We start from the raw sequence: 15,622 nt of genomic DNA on the forward strand, positions 1-15,622 counted from the left end.
CTTAAGGTGCCCTCAACTCATTTTTTTTCTCTCTATGTCATATTTTAATATTCATGTGTCTGTAATGAGTGTGTTGCAGGTCTGTGTTTTATTGGTTGTTGTCTTCCCACAGCATTATTTTGTGGGGCTTTGCAAACCTGTATTAATTCTAGTGTGGAATATTTCTACAATATTCACTCATCATGACAGTAAAATAGGGAATTCTAGTCAATCTACTGCAGAATTTCCTCTCTCAATCAGTAGAAAATGTGGTTAACACCCGGTCATGCATAGGAAAAGAAAATACCGTCATATACTACAAAACCGGTGATATAACAGTGATTAAAAAAAATGCTGCTCATACCGCCCAGCACTACTCAAACGAGCTGCGAAACATGAGAATGAACCTCATTGGTTCTTGTGGAAGCTCAAACGTGCTGCCTAACACAAGAATGAACCTCATTGTTTCTCGCACGTCAAGCAAACATGCTTGAGCTTCCGTTTACCACAACTGATGTGTGCGTTGATGAATGTTCATATGTGAACAAAAGCCTAAATTCAATCTGTTCACCATATAAAGCGATTGAGTCTCTTCAGAACGTTTGGACTAAACTGCTCAATTCATATGGAGCATTTTATGAGCTTTTTGAAGCGTCAAAGTGGTAGTTGTGTAGCTGTCAATGGAGAGATAGGAATCTCTCAGATTTCAATAGTGTTTCGAAGATGAACGAAAGTCTTATGGGTTTGGAATGACAGAGTGAAGAAATGATAACAGAATGTTCATTTTTGGGTGAACTAATCACTAGTCACAGAGCTTTAAAATGGGAACTAAACGGCTGTTCTGGGATCTTCTTCCTCTTTTATTTTGCTGAAACACTTTGAGGGGCAATTGTTCAAGTACCTCCATCAGAGCAATAAAGAACATAGCGGTTTAGTCTGAAGCAAATTTATTTCTCTAAATGTGAAGTATTGAATCCACATTTATATCAATTATCACAAAGAAGAAGAAGAAAAAAAAAACCACTTCCATGAAGGAGAAAGTGCAGAGTCTTACAGACCTCAAAGATATATGACTGTGGAGGTAAATAACCACTACAACAGACAAGAGTTGAGCCCTTTTCAGGATAATTGCACAATAAAAGCACATCAATGCTTTTTTCTATTTCTATATGTGTCACTATTTTGGTGGATGGAAACTTCTCAAGGCAAACAATATCATTTACCACAGATGAAAGTGGACCCCTACAAAAACGATGGGCATCCCTGCTGTCTGGATGATCTAAGACCAAACCATGACCTTTAGTACAACTAATGATCTCCAGTCCACTGAAGATACTGAGGGGGGTCTTTCGCAGTGCAAATGTTACGTGGGCTTCTCTCTTTAATTTCACTCCAGATCTTTCAAGTGGATCTGTGAAAGGCTAAGCGCTGTGGGCACGGCCAGCAGCACCCAGGCGCGGGCGAGCGGATGGGTTCTGCCTGCCTGGGGATGCGTTGAAAGGGGATAAAGGGATAAAGAGCCTCTGCTCTGGAACTGATTACTTACATCTGTCCTGTTAAATCCTTGCATGCATATGCACTGCTACTACTGTTTGCTTTGTTTGCTGTTTGCAAGTGTTGTGTATACACAGGTTTGGCTATACTTGATGGCCAAATGTTTGAAAATGACGCCACAAATACAATGAAACATGTCGTAAAATATCTTGCGAGGACATCTAAAGTGGTCATCACTATTGAGAGGTTCATAAATCAGCCAAAATGCTTTAGTTCACTTGATACTAACAGTTTTATGTGAGGGTTAGATTTAGCAAACACCGTGACCTCTGGATAAAAACCACTGTACCTCACATGTCCTCACTAAAAGCAGACAGTTGAATAATGGGGAGGGGGAGGACTTGTAAAGTAACTAAAACAGATATGTTAGAATATATCATGGACATCAGGCACGTATTCTTAAAGCTTCTAAGAATCCTCTCAGAAAGCTCCTAATTTACCTTAAAAACTTCTACATAGGAGTCTTAGCTTAAGAGGGATTCAGGACCGATCTGAGCGCAACTCAAAGTGAGGAAAATACAAAAACGTTCTTTTTTTTCTTAGTGAGGATGCGGGGCTGACCCCGTTGCTACGTATGACACAGTTTTTTGAAGACTGTGATTAGTTAGTTGTCCAAGAAGGAAAAAAGAGTGCTTTTAAGTGTAGAGTCTATATAAACCTTCACTTTGAAATTACAGGCGTAATTTTTCCTGTTTTACCGTACTCTCTTTCTCTATCTCTCACATAATATATTGTAATAAAATAATACAATATTTTTTTATTTACCATGCTGTTAATGTTGTACTTAATGTATTTAATAGGAAAGGAACAGCGACCCAATAAGGCTGTGTGATCACTTTGCTTATAGAAGGTTGTGACAGACCCAAATCATCACTGCTGCATAGTTGCATTTTTCCAGTTGCCAAATATGTAAATGTAGTGATTACTTCCATTTCTGCCGCTATGGCATTTCTGCGCAGTGTCTGAGATGTTAGCGTGTCTCTAATAAGACCGGTCACAAACATGATCCCTGCACGAATGTGTAGTGTCTTATTAACTCACTCATGCATTGTGTGCAACATATTTCTTCTCCCTATTTGCGTTTCGTCCATTTTCTCCTCTGCTAAAGAAAGTCTTTCGAAGCCTCTTAAAAGTCCTTGTCCGTACTCCTAACAATTTTGGACCTAAAGACCTCTTTTAAGGGTTAAGATGCTTTCTGAATTACTTTCTTCTTTACTAGGATTTTTTCTTTAATCATGAGATGAAATGCCTGACATTCTAAGAATTTTGCCACAAGGAGCTACTCTTTGCATTAAGATTGTTCATGAATACGGGCCCAGACCTTTAAAGGGATAGTTCACCCAAAAATGAAAATTACCCCATGATTTACTCTCCCTCAAGTCGTCGTAGATGTATATGACATGCTTCTTTCAGACGAATACAATCAGAGTTTTCTTAAAAAAATGTCCTTGCTAATCCAAGCTTTATAATGGCAGAGAATGGCTGTCCATAAAAGTGCTCCACACGGCTCCAGGGGTTATCAAAGACCTTCTGAAGCATTTGTGTAAGAAAAAGATCCATTTTTAAAACTTTACAAACTGTAATCTCTAACGTACACTAACTGTCATACGTGCGTTCACAAGAGACTGGCGTTCCAGCGTTTATTAACCCCCAGAGCCGTGTGAAGCACTTTTATGATGGATGCACTTTTATGGATTTTAAAACAGAAACAGCCATTCTCTGCCATTATAAAGCTTGGATTAGCCAGGATATTTCTTAATATAACTCCGATTGTATTCGTCTGAAAGAAAAATGTCATATAAACCTAGGATGAATTGAGGGTAAGTAAATCATGGGCTAATTTCCATTTTTGGTGAACTATCCCTTTAAGCCTTAAGGGATAGTTCACTCAAAAATGAAAATTCGGTCATCAATTTACTCACCCTTAAGTTGTTCCAAACCTGTATGAGTTTCTTTGTTCTGCTGAACACAAAATAATATATTTTGAAGAATGTTTGTAACAAAGCAGATAGAGCAACCATTGACTACATAGTATTTTTTCCCTACTATGGTAGTCAATGGTTGCTCTATCTGCTTGGTTACAAACATTCTTCAAAATATCTTCTTTTGTGTTCAGCAGAACAAAGAAACTCATACAGGTTTGGAACAACTTGAGGGTGAATAAATTATGACAGAATTTTAATTTTTGGGTGAACTGTCTCTTTAAGTTATAAAATGAGATCAAATGAGATTTTCTATATAACCTGGCTTTAAAAGCGTTTTTAACGTACAAACGCCAGTGATAAGTCTGTCATTCACCCTTGCATACACACCAAATGTTCTAGTGGCCTATTCTCATTTACATAAATACATTAATGCATGCATGCATGATTACTTCTTAGATCTCGTTAAATTACATGTTAGATCTACGGATGTCAGAACTGAAATCTGTTCATCGTGCTGCTGTAAAAATAAGCTGCCAACTACTGATATTTTTAGCTCATTATGACTGTTACGGAGAGTGTAAAAGAATATAACTGAAAGTCTTTCAGATGCATGAATTCATCATGTCCAAATCAAAGCAAAGACAGCAACAGTGGTGTGTGTTTGTTGGAAGAAAGAGTTTTGTTTAACAAAATGCTGGTAAATCAATATGACAATCAATGCACAATAGATTGCTAAAGCTTCACCTGACATCAGAGGTCACGGACCTTCATCTCCAATGGTTCAGCTTAAAGCATGTGCAGAGAGATCACGTAGCGACAGTCTGTTTTAAAACTAGTGAGATAACTTCTGTGGAAGCTTTAACGCCTTGGTAATTTACACTTCAATAATTACGCAAACAGAACACCCATTTTCCCGCGCTTTTTCATTTCCCTGTTGTAACACATATGAAATATGGTGATAAATACTGATTGATTAGCTTCTCATCTCCCCAGGTTATCACACCACCACAAATAGCAGATAGTGAGATGCCAAAAAGTGCCTTGTGCACAAAGGAGTAATTTTCACATTTCCTCTGTAGTTACTGTCACACACACAAAAACAATAAGAGCATGTCATTTATTATACACTTTATTAAAAGAATGACCTGTGGGCATACTCTTTGCCCACAGTGTTATTTATTGGGTCTGACCTTTTTAAATCAGCTAAATGGAGGGTCTAATGGTATTTCATGCATTCTGACATTTATTTACACCGTTAAAGAGGTGGATTCTCATGCTAAGCATGGCCAAAATATCAAAAAACGAGTTGGACGTTTGACGGAGTATTTCTGTGCCAAATACATCCCTCAGGATTTTAATAACTTTCAGAATGTTTTTTTTTCTTCGAGTATGGCCCTGGATGACTTCATAAAGGGCGGAATTCCTTGTATGGGCACTTCAACCCGAGCGAGAGCAAGAGCACACCCATCAACGAGCTTCGTTCGGGTTACGGAAGCCGTCGGCAGCGCTGTAATTTTGTTTTTAGACCACGAAAATCAACAATGTCACTAAAGAAGTGTGTTTCTGGTTGTGAGGGAAAGATAACCTTGTTCAGCTTCCCGAAAAACCCAGTGTTAAGGAAACAGTGGATGCAGTTTGTTTTACCGAAGCAGCAATGGAGTTCTGCAAGTGTGTTTGTTTGTTCCCGGTCATGAGTCGAAACCACAGGTGAAAGGATTGAAAATAATCAAAGATATTTGATATTTGATATTTGAAATCCAACAAAGAAATTTGCTTTACTGTTGTCAACACATTTGCTTAACAGAAGGACAAAAGGCAGGCCTGTAGGCCGCAGGGGGTGCCACACCTTTTACAGTGGGGGAAGTTTGGTCAGTTTGAATGTTATGTGTGAGTTTGATCTGATTGGTCAGTTTAAAAGAATACATTTGGTTTCGGTCACATGGTCAAGGGATAGATAAAAGAAGATGGGAAACTAGGCTCTCGCTCTTTTTTTCCTCTGGCTCTTGAAGTCATCTGGGCTTCTCTTCTCTCCCCCCCCCCCCCCCTCTCTCTCTCTCCCTCTCTCTCTCTCTCTCTCTCTCTATCTCTCAGGTAACATTGTATTCATGCTGTGTACGATTAATGGTATAAGTTTATCATCTCATTCATCCATTTTGAAACTATTTTAAGTGTAACCATAACCAGATTTTGTCATTAAATCCTTTTTATTACAAATACTGTGCTAACTAGTTTTGATTTAGTATTGACTTTGAAGTGCTCCCTATTGCAATACAATATAGTCACATTATAGCAACGCTCTCCCACATATTTTGCTATTGTAACTGCGCTTATCTCCGTCGTTGGTATGAGTTGCAGTGGGTGGAAATAGACAAGAAATGTACAGTTTTCTTCCATCTTTCTGATAACGTTTTTTAGTCTAATGGCAACCCTGTAGATTGAACCATCTACAGGAGTCCACTCTTACAGATGGTGCCGAAACCCGGGATCCCTTGCAGTGAATTGTCCGAAATTTACTTTGATCTGTGTAAGAATGAGGACATTTTTTCACAGTTGATCTTGTGAATGGATTAAAGCTAACCTTCTGACCAAGAAATGGGTAAGTCTGTTTTCATTGTTTAATGGTTGAAGGAATTGCATGAAACAGAATTTAGAAGGTTTTAAATAGCTTCAATAGTCCTATTACTGTACAATCCGTGAATACTCAGATAATCTCCTCGGGATGGAAGGGAAAATTTCTAGTGACATATTGTTTGCTTTATGGAGTGAAAAAGTTGAGCCTACCTTGTCCAAACTCAAGAAAGAGTATATTGGAATTAAAAGTTCAGATGATGAAATGTTCAGATATTGGGAATTAAATGGCCAACATCAAAAGAAATCAAAACATGGTGAAATAATTGAGGCGTTAAACTTCATAAGTTGTAAAAGGCTACGTGATGTGACAACTAGTGCTGTCAAACGATTAAAATATTTAATCGCGATTAATCGCATTAATGCCATAGTTAACTCACAATTAATCACAATTAATCGCACATTTTTTTTTATTCTAAATGTCCCTTGATTTCTTTTTGTCCCATTATTTTTTCTTATTTTAATGCTCTTATCAACATAGAAAAGTGGATCGGCTTGCTTTGTTCAAATGTTTGTTTTATTGAAAACAACATTGGCATACTGTAGTGTTCGATTTCACACCAACATTCTCACTTGAAGCAGTCATTCACACTTGGAGCAAATAATCGCTCACACAATGTAACACTGTCCATCAATAAAAGGGTGAAAAAAAATACTTTGTTGCACAAACAGCCCCTTCAACAGCCCTTTCTAAGGGATCAAAACAGGGTGATACAAAATAAAATTACAAAGTGCACATGCAAGGTAAACTAGGACTCCGCCTATAGTGCAGTTAAACCAGGGGTCGCCAACTAGCGGACTCCGGTCCAAATCCGGACCGCGAAGCCTTTTGACGTAGGCTAATGAAACAGTTAACGTTGCAATGCTCACTGTTACGTTCAGACCCAGACGCGCGGTCAAGCATGCAGGTGCGTTCACACCGGACGCGAATGACGCGACATGCACGCCGCTTAATTCGCGCCGCAGAATGTCTATTTGCGTCTTTGCATTGACTTAAATCACTCGCGCAAAACGCTTCATTCGCGTCCGGTGTGAATGCACCACCAGAGCAGCAAGCAGCGCTCAAGACAAGCACTTTTAGTTGAAGACCCCTGAGTTAAACCATGGCATAATACGTTTCTCATTTCGGCGTCTCACGCTTGCCATCCACGTCTACTCTTTTAATGGCGAACAAGTGTGGGCAGCCGCAGCGTGCCTGATGTTTTGTTTCCGGTCTAGCTACATCCGGAGTGGTGTTGTAGTTTTTCTAACGTTACTAGTTGCTGCAACAGCATGTGAAAAAACTACAAAGTTTGTTAGACCAAAAAGAACGTTAATCTCGCGATAAAAAAATTGACGCCGTTAAAATAGGTTTGCGTTAACGTCGTTAATAACGCGTTTAACTGACAGCACTAGTGACAACACATCTATTTTCAAGTATAGATGCGAAATGTAAAGAAGTGGATTCTAAAAATGAAGAAGCAGAAAAGTCTGAGGCAAAGATTCAAGATCTTCAAACGCAGTTAGATAACTTACTAGCTGAGCAGTTAGCCCTGACTGAAAAGTGTAAAAAGCACAAAGAAACCATTGCAGATCTCAAGGCTAAGCTAAATGCTAAAAAGCGCATGCCTCCCATAATGCTTAACAGCGATGGGATTAAAAAGCATGTTCACTTCATAGATGAGGTGACTTGCTCTAATGAATCTGAAACGTTTAGTTCAGAAAATGCCCAAGAAAGTGTGCCTATTTCAGTTCTTAAGCAGGTGCAGCAACGGAATAGCGCAGTGTCGTGTACCAGAACGCATGGTTTGCAAGCATTAGAAGGTCATTATCCTCATACTCCAGTAGAGCCTAGCAAGCAACCCCATGACAAAGAGAACAGGTTTTGCAGATCTTGTCAGAAAATGGGGCATGGCGATTTGAAATGCTGGTCGCTGGGTCGAGGTCGGCCTCCTCCGTATTTTCTGAAAAATAGGAAATTACTTTCTAAGGGAAAAGATCAGCGCTCATTTGCAGGTAAGACTCTCAGTGAGCTAACTGGAGTGTTCATGCAAGGCCTTCAGCTATTAACTTCACTTGCGAGCGGGTTAGCAGCCTCTTAGCAAGGAGTTTCAGATTGCAATGATCCTGTTTGTATTTTCGAATTTGTAATTGTATAACACATTGTGCGCATTGATTACACAGTATGGTTGTTTGTGTTACAAGATACACATAGACTAGTCAAGTTTATTCTTTAAAACACATGATTGCTTTACTGTAAGTGATGAAACACTTAGGATAAAGGCTGTAGATGCTCTGCATTCTAGGCCATGTATCTTGTGTAAATTGGAATAACTTTAATACTGGAATTGTACAGCAATTTCAAGTTGCATGTGTGTCTATGTTGAATTTGTTAGTCTCCGAATTGGAAACTCTGCTATTCCCGATATAGCTGCAGTTAAACCACGTACAGGAGCATATAATTGCCATGTGGCTACAGTGTGAATTACAATTGCATTAACCATGAGAATGTTTTCATCACAGCGCAGGATTCAAGAACTCCAAACTTTGCATTTTATCATGCTCCTTAACAAAAACATTGGTGTGAGAGGAATTTTGAGCCAGGTCACATCTCATACTCACATTCACATACTGGCTGCCTGATTTACAACAGGGCTAAATTTGCATCACAATTGTTAACCCTCCTCACCAGTGTTTGGACATGATTTACACATAGCCACAGCTAAATTCAGTCACATAAATTTGATTTTCACACAAAGTCAAATCTCCATCTGCCTCACAAAATGTCTTTACATCTAGACTGTATTACAACTGTGAATTTCTTCAAGTTATTGTTTGTTTTGTTTCTTTCTTTTGATTTACTAAATCAGGTATTATTTGTCTCACCAATTTAAATATCAAAAGGGTATTTCTCATCCTTACCTAGTGAAAAATATTTTATCAGTGTATTGTAAAAATGCATTTGATTTTGAATTTTGTTGATTTTGATTTTGAGTTCTGAGTCTTTGTATTTTGTCCGTTTTACAATGTAACAATGGTTTTGGACATGAATTCAATTGAATTTCTGTATTTGGTTACACAATATTTTGCTGATACTCTTAATGAAAGAGGGGTGTAAACCCAACAATGTGATTGTTGTTTTGTTATGATGCAGATTATTTAAAGGTTTCTAGAAATAATGTAAGAGCTTGTGAGATCTTCTTTTTGTTCTAAACCTTGACCACTTTATTAAGTACATCGATTTAAAGGCTTATTGCCAGAGAATATTTTAATCTGACCATATCAAACTTCTGACCAATGACAAATGCCAATGACCAAATGACAAATGACAAAAGTGTATGCTATTTTGCTGTTTGTTGGGCTATTTGTTACAGATTCCTGCTGCTCGAATTCACCTCCTGTGTTCTGCCTCAGAAAGAGAGACAAGCGTTTGTTCTCATCTTCAGTGACTGTTCTTGAGGTGTGAGGTATTCAATGGACGTTTTGCATATCAGTGATCAAAGAGATTGCACCACACCATTTGATGAAGTTCTCAAGCAGGTGTAAGGACTGACAGACTGCTTTTCCAACATGCCTGGACGACAAGTCTGAAGATGACATCTACACAACGGAAAGCATGTCTTTGTTGACTGTGTCACCTCTGGACATTTTATGAATGTGGCCAAATGTGCCAAGGGGGGACTGAAAGGATTGAAAATAATCAAAGATATTTGATATTTGATATTTGAAATCCAACAAAGAAATTTGCTTTACTGTTGTCAACACATTTGCTTAACAGAAGGACAAAAGGCAGGCCTGTAGGCCGCAGGGGGTGCCACACCTTTTACAGTGGGGGAAGTTTGGTCAGTTTGAATGTTATGTGTGAGTTTGATCTGATTGGTCAGTTTAAAAGAATACATTTGGTTTCGGTCACATGGTCAAGGGATAGATAAAAGAAGATGGGAAACTAGGCTCTCGCTCTTTTTTTCCTCTGGCTCTTGAAGTCATCTGGGCTTCTCTTCTCTCCCCCCCCCCCCCTCTCTCTCTCTCCCTCTCTCTCTCTCTCTCTCTATCTCTCAGGTAACATTGTATTCATGCTGTGTACGATTAATGGTATAAGTTTATCATCTCATTCATCCATTTTGAAACTATTTTAAGTGTAACCATAACCAGATTTTGTCATTAAATCCTTTTTATTACAAATACTGTGCTAACTAGTTTTGATTTAGTATTGACTTTGAAGTGCTCCCTATTGCAATACAATATAGTCACATTATAGCAACGCTCTCCCACATATTTTGCTATTGTAACTGCGCTTATCTCCGTCGTTGGTATGAGTTGCAGTGGGTGGAAATAGACAAGAAATGTACAGTTTTCTTCCATCTTTCTGATAACGTTTTTTAGTCTAATGGCAACCCTGTAGATTGAACCATCTACAGGAGTCCACTCTTACACAGGCGGTGAGTGAAATTGCATCAAATGTCTGTTTTGTTGCCAATCGGCAAGGCGTAAATGCATATAATGTAAACAACACGTCTAATAGTAAATCGAAAGTTCTCCAGGGATAATGCCATGATGTATTTCATGTGTATGTGCTTGTGTTTCTTTGGCTTATCCCACTGCACGTCTGCACAAGCTCGGCTGTTTTCGGAAAGCATCAGTACAGCATATCTGTCTTTTATAAATATGATCAAACTAAAGACTCTTCGGAGATTATGAAGGATGCAATACTACTCTATAGGAACTCAAGATTAACATGAGACTGGCTGAAACTGTGTGTGTTATGTACCCTTTAACAAGTTAGTCACTTAGATTTATTGAGTTTTCATCAACCAAGGCAAAAATGACAATATATGTTATCAGTGCTGCAGAAGTACAAACAATGATGTCATGAAGTAAAAAAAATAATATTAAATTTAAACCTTGAATACCTTGGGTCAAGCAGAGAAAAAAGACGGTTAAAAACGTACTGCCATCTTCAGGTATAAGGAAAACCAACACTGGGGGGAAAAAAACATCTTAAACTCGCCTAAAATACTTTGTTGGTTTTAGCTGGTCTCTTCAGGCAGGTCTATTTGCTCTTGGGCATCAGTTGGTCAGGCTAGGAGACCAGCCTAAACCAGCTAAGACCAGCAAACCATCGTAGGCTGGTTTATGCTCTTTTTTTCTGCAGGGTTTAAAAACGGACCTTAGGAAAATAGAATTAGCAAGTTTGTGTACCAGCTTTCAGATGCATTTCTAACAGATGCAGACCTGAGATGGCTGAATAAAACAGCACCAAACCACAGACAAGATGAAAATAGTGATCTATTCATGCCAATGATCAAGATAACTGATTTTCAGAAGGTAACTGATCAATGATGTAAAAAAAAATACATGCAGCACTTAATGCACGTGCGCAGCTCATGAAAACTATGCAACACCTGTACACTTCACTAACAAAACTTGATCCTCGTCCAAACATCTGATAGAAAACAATCGCTGGACATTGCACAAACCCCCCAAAAATCGCGTTTTCCACATGAGCGCGCGCCGAACGCACACTGCCCGCAGTTTACCCCCGCAACATGCACGTACGCGTCAACGCAAGCATTTACCTCCGTGTCGTAGATTTTGGTGATGAGTGAGAAGGAGTACTGCCTGGACTCGCGGATGTGCTGGATGGCCAGCTGAACGGCCGGCTCGATGCCTTGGCTGATGCCGCTCATCAGCGCTGATTCATTCATCGGCATCAGGACCATGATGGGCAACTTCTCACCATCCCTCATGTACCAGTTGTTGTCGAGGCCGTGCCTTGTGTAATCGTTGCAAACCTTCGCCAATGCAGGTCGAAATCCCCAGACGGACAGGAGTAGGCATCCCGACAGAAAGATCATGCCACATCTGCAGTCCCTCCGGGACGGAGCCATGCTACCGAACAACTGAGATCCACCTTCTCACTGTCCTGGCATCGCAGTCTTTAGGTTCCTCTTGGATGCTGCGATCAGTCAAAGAGAAAAGACATGATATGCAATAGTACAGGCTCACGCGCCCTCGATCTCGAGAGTAGAAATGATGCGTAAAACCAGAGGGTGTCCAGTCGCAGCTAGGGGTTATAAACCGAGCTGCTTCCCCTGTTAGTGTTCCGCACAGGTCCTTATCAAATCCTATCCGACCCAATCCTTCCTTTCACCTCCAATAGACCACCGAATGCGCACATCACAATCAACCGCCTGTGCGTTACGCAGAGGTTCGCGCGCTCTGATTTGAGTCAACCGCGAATGTAAATGTAACAGCCGAATATATTCCAAAGCAGCTGAGGAGTTGCATCCCTATTTGGAAAGCGCATAGGTGAGGTGGCGGAGGGCGAGCCCTGGTATGTAAAAGCAATCCGAGTGAGGATATCCGTGCGACTCCGAAGCTGCTGCTTCTGCGGATGCGCTTCACTTCTTTCGCGCGCTGGCTGCGCAGTGCATGTATGCGTGCGCGCGTGTGTGAGCGCGCGCGACACAGGCAGCAAACATTCTCCACGGCGAGCAAAAAACAAACGACCGACAGACTGACGAGGGAGCCGTTCACTCGTAACGCGTTCAATACGGTCTCCGCTGAGGTAATATGTCAGGTAAATTGCCCACCTGAGCCCAATAGACTGCTTTTTAAAATATGTATTCACAACGTAAACATAACAGGAGCGGCGTCGAGTGTCACATAAGCTAGTTTTAAAGATTCACCCTTGCGCAAAGAGTTGACACCTTACAATTAAGTCAAATCATATTTCACGTTGTTTTTCTGGCCATCGACAGCAAAAAATAAACACTGCCACCTAGCTATAACAGCCCCGTATGTGAAAAAAGTTCACTTTTCTCTCAAGTTATTGCGCCTCAATTCTAACTGAGATTAAAATATGCGCCTCTCGGGTATTTAGAGTTTATCTAGATCTGTTTTGCTATGGAAATAATAACAGGCAGCAAATTTCACCACAGTAATAATGATAATGCTACTCACCGGAAGTCACCTTTCACTGAAGACACGCGAGATTAGGCCAATTTTAATGTTACTGTCCGAGGTGCTGAAAAGCACCAACTTTCATATTTCAGGCTAACCCAAGCTTGAATTAACATATGTTAATATTATCAGTAATTCATGTGTTTTACACAAAATTAGCAAGCAAGAAACAGAAAAGCAGCATACTACTTGCATTTAAATGATTGTAATTGATACGTTCTTGTGTACTGAGAATTTACTTAATCTCGACCGTTAATGAAGTGTGTTTTGTAGGTATGCAGGCGTGTAGAATAATTATAATTCTGGACGTAGCCTGATACATTTATCATATTGTTTTTTTGTGCATGCATACTGTATATTAAGGAGGTCCACATATCCACATGTGCCCTGCAGTATGACATGCTGTAGGCCTACTTAAACGTACATTTCTGATTCTTTTTAATCGCACATGCCATTTTTCATGAGTAAATATTATGTGAATATTAATACTTATAAAATTTGAATTGTCACATAAGCAGGACTATTTTAGTAAGAATGGTGAAAACATTTAAATAGAAAGAGAGAGAGACCATGCAATTTTCTGCATCATAGTAGAGCCCTGACACCATTATGCAAGTATGATACAAATGATAAGAGTGCTATAAATATGAGTACCATACAGTCCTAATATGATAAATCATAAAAACAGCCCACCACCGGAGTGCACCATCAGCGTATTGGTAAACTGAGGGCTCTTATCTTACTGGTTCAAGCAGTAAGACCTTAGACCCTATACTTAGGCTTACTGGCTTCGTTCACCACTGTCTGTGTATTACTTTCTGTTGTGTTATTTCTAGATGAAGAAATAGGTCAAGTTGTTGTCCCATCTGTTTGCTTTATGCGAGACACCTCCCTCCTTTCTGCTAGAGAATATGATTAAGAAACTCAAGCACAAATGTGGTGGTTTAAAATACAAGGACACACAGAAAGTTACATTTCTAAAAATTTTAAATAAAAATGTAAATGTAAATATTTATTAAAGTACCTAATGATCCTTCAGAAATCCTTCTAATATGCTGATTTGGTGCTCAAAAATATTTCTTATTATTATCCATGTCGAAATATTTTTGCTTAATATTTTCATGTTGTTAAAGATTCTTTGAGGAAAGATCAGAAAAACAGAATTTATTTGAAATATAAATCTTTTGTATCTGTAAAAGTCTTTACTGTCACGTTTGATTGATTTAATGCATCCTTGCTGAGTAAAAGTATTAATTCCTTTAAAAATAATGGAACAGTGGTGAACCGGTTGGCCAAGGCTCATTGATGCACGTGGGTAGCGAAGGCTGGTCCGTGTGGTCTGATCAAACAGACGAGCTACTGTAGCTCAAATTGCTCAAGAAGTTAATGCTGGTTCTGATAGAAAGGTGTCAGAATACACAGTGCATCGCAGTTTGTTGCGTATGTGGCTGCATAGCCGTAGACCAGTCAGGGTGTCCATGCTGACCCCTGTCCACCGCCGAAAGCGCCAACAGTGGGCACGTGAGCATCAGAACTGGACCATGGCGCAATGGAAGAAGGTGGCCTGGTCTGATGAATCACGTTTTCTTTTACAACATGTGAATGGCCGGGTGCGAGTGCGTCGCTTACCTGGGGAACACATGGCACCAGGATGCACTATGGGAAGAAGGCAAGCCGGCGGAGGCCGTGTGATGCTTTGGGCAATGTTCTGCTGGGAAACCTTGTGTCCTGCCATCTATGTGGAGGTTACTTTGACACGTACCACCTCCCTAAGCATTGTTGCAGACCATGTACACCCTTTCATGGAAACGGTATTACCTGGTAACTGTGGTCTCTTTCAGCAGGATAATGTGCCCTGCCACAAAGCAAAAATGGTTCAGGAATGGTTTGAGGAGCACAACAACGAGTTTGAGGTGTTGACTTGGCCTCCAAATTCACCAGATCTCAATCCAATCGAGCATCTGTGGGATGTGCTGAACAAACAAGTCCGATCCATGGAGGCCCCACCTCACAACTTACAGGACTTAAAGGATCTGCTGCTAACATCTTGGTGCCAGATACCACAGCACACCTTCAGGGGTCTAGTGGAGTCCATGCCTCGACGGGTCAGGGCTGTTTGGCAGCAAAATGGGGACCAACACAATATTAGGAATTATTCATAATGTTATGCCTGATCAGTGTATATTGTTAGACAATAGTCTAATTGTACAGTATTTATTATATAGATGGAAAACAACATAGATGCACAATTATTCTTTGTTATATTAATTTATGGGTCAAAGACGAGACGTCACAATTTTGGTGTCCGCATCAAATTATGTTTACAAAAGTCATTTTATATACATAAAAAACATGTTAAATGCGAGTAAACTGTCTACTTTACTATTTCAAATAACTTTTGTCAAAATAAAATGTCAACATTTAGGGGAAATAATGTTCCAAAGTGTAAAATTGTCATTCAGCGTAATGGTCTGGACTTTGATTTTGCCATTACATCTTTAAATAAAGGTATAAAATAACAAGTAAAAAAATATATTTGGTTTCTTGGCATTTTCAAATATGTGTTGGCTGTGTTATATTAAAAGGACTATGTC

The 15,622-nt window shown here is 39.6% G+C and overlaps 1 protein-coding gene across 1 annotated transcript in view; it reads right to left on the reverse strand.

The window, feature by feature from the left end:
- Nucleotides 1-11,953, reverse strand: part of gabbr2 (gamma-aminobutyric acid (GABA) B receptor, 2) — a gene marked incomplete at its 5' end in the record, with an annotated part of 280,013 nt that extends 268,060 nt beyond the window's left edge. Inside the window, one exon of the mRNA XM_079830006.1 lies at nucleotides 11,642-11,953. Coding sequence (XP_079686132.1) covers nucleotides 11,642-11,953 — 312 coding nt within the window. The remainder of the gene's footprint in view (nucleotides 1-11,641) is intronic.
- Between the last annotated feature and the right edge of the window lie 3,669 nt (nucleotides 11,954-15,622).

Source organism: Gobio gobio (genome assembly GCF_949357685.1).
Source record: "Gobio gobio genome assembly, chromosome: 11".
Lineage (NCBI taxonomy): Eukaryota > Metazoa > Chordata > Actinopteri > Cypriniformes > Gobionidae > Gobio > Gobio gobio.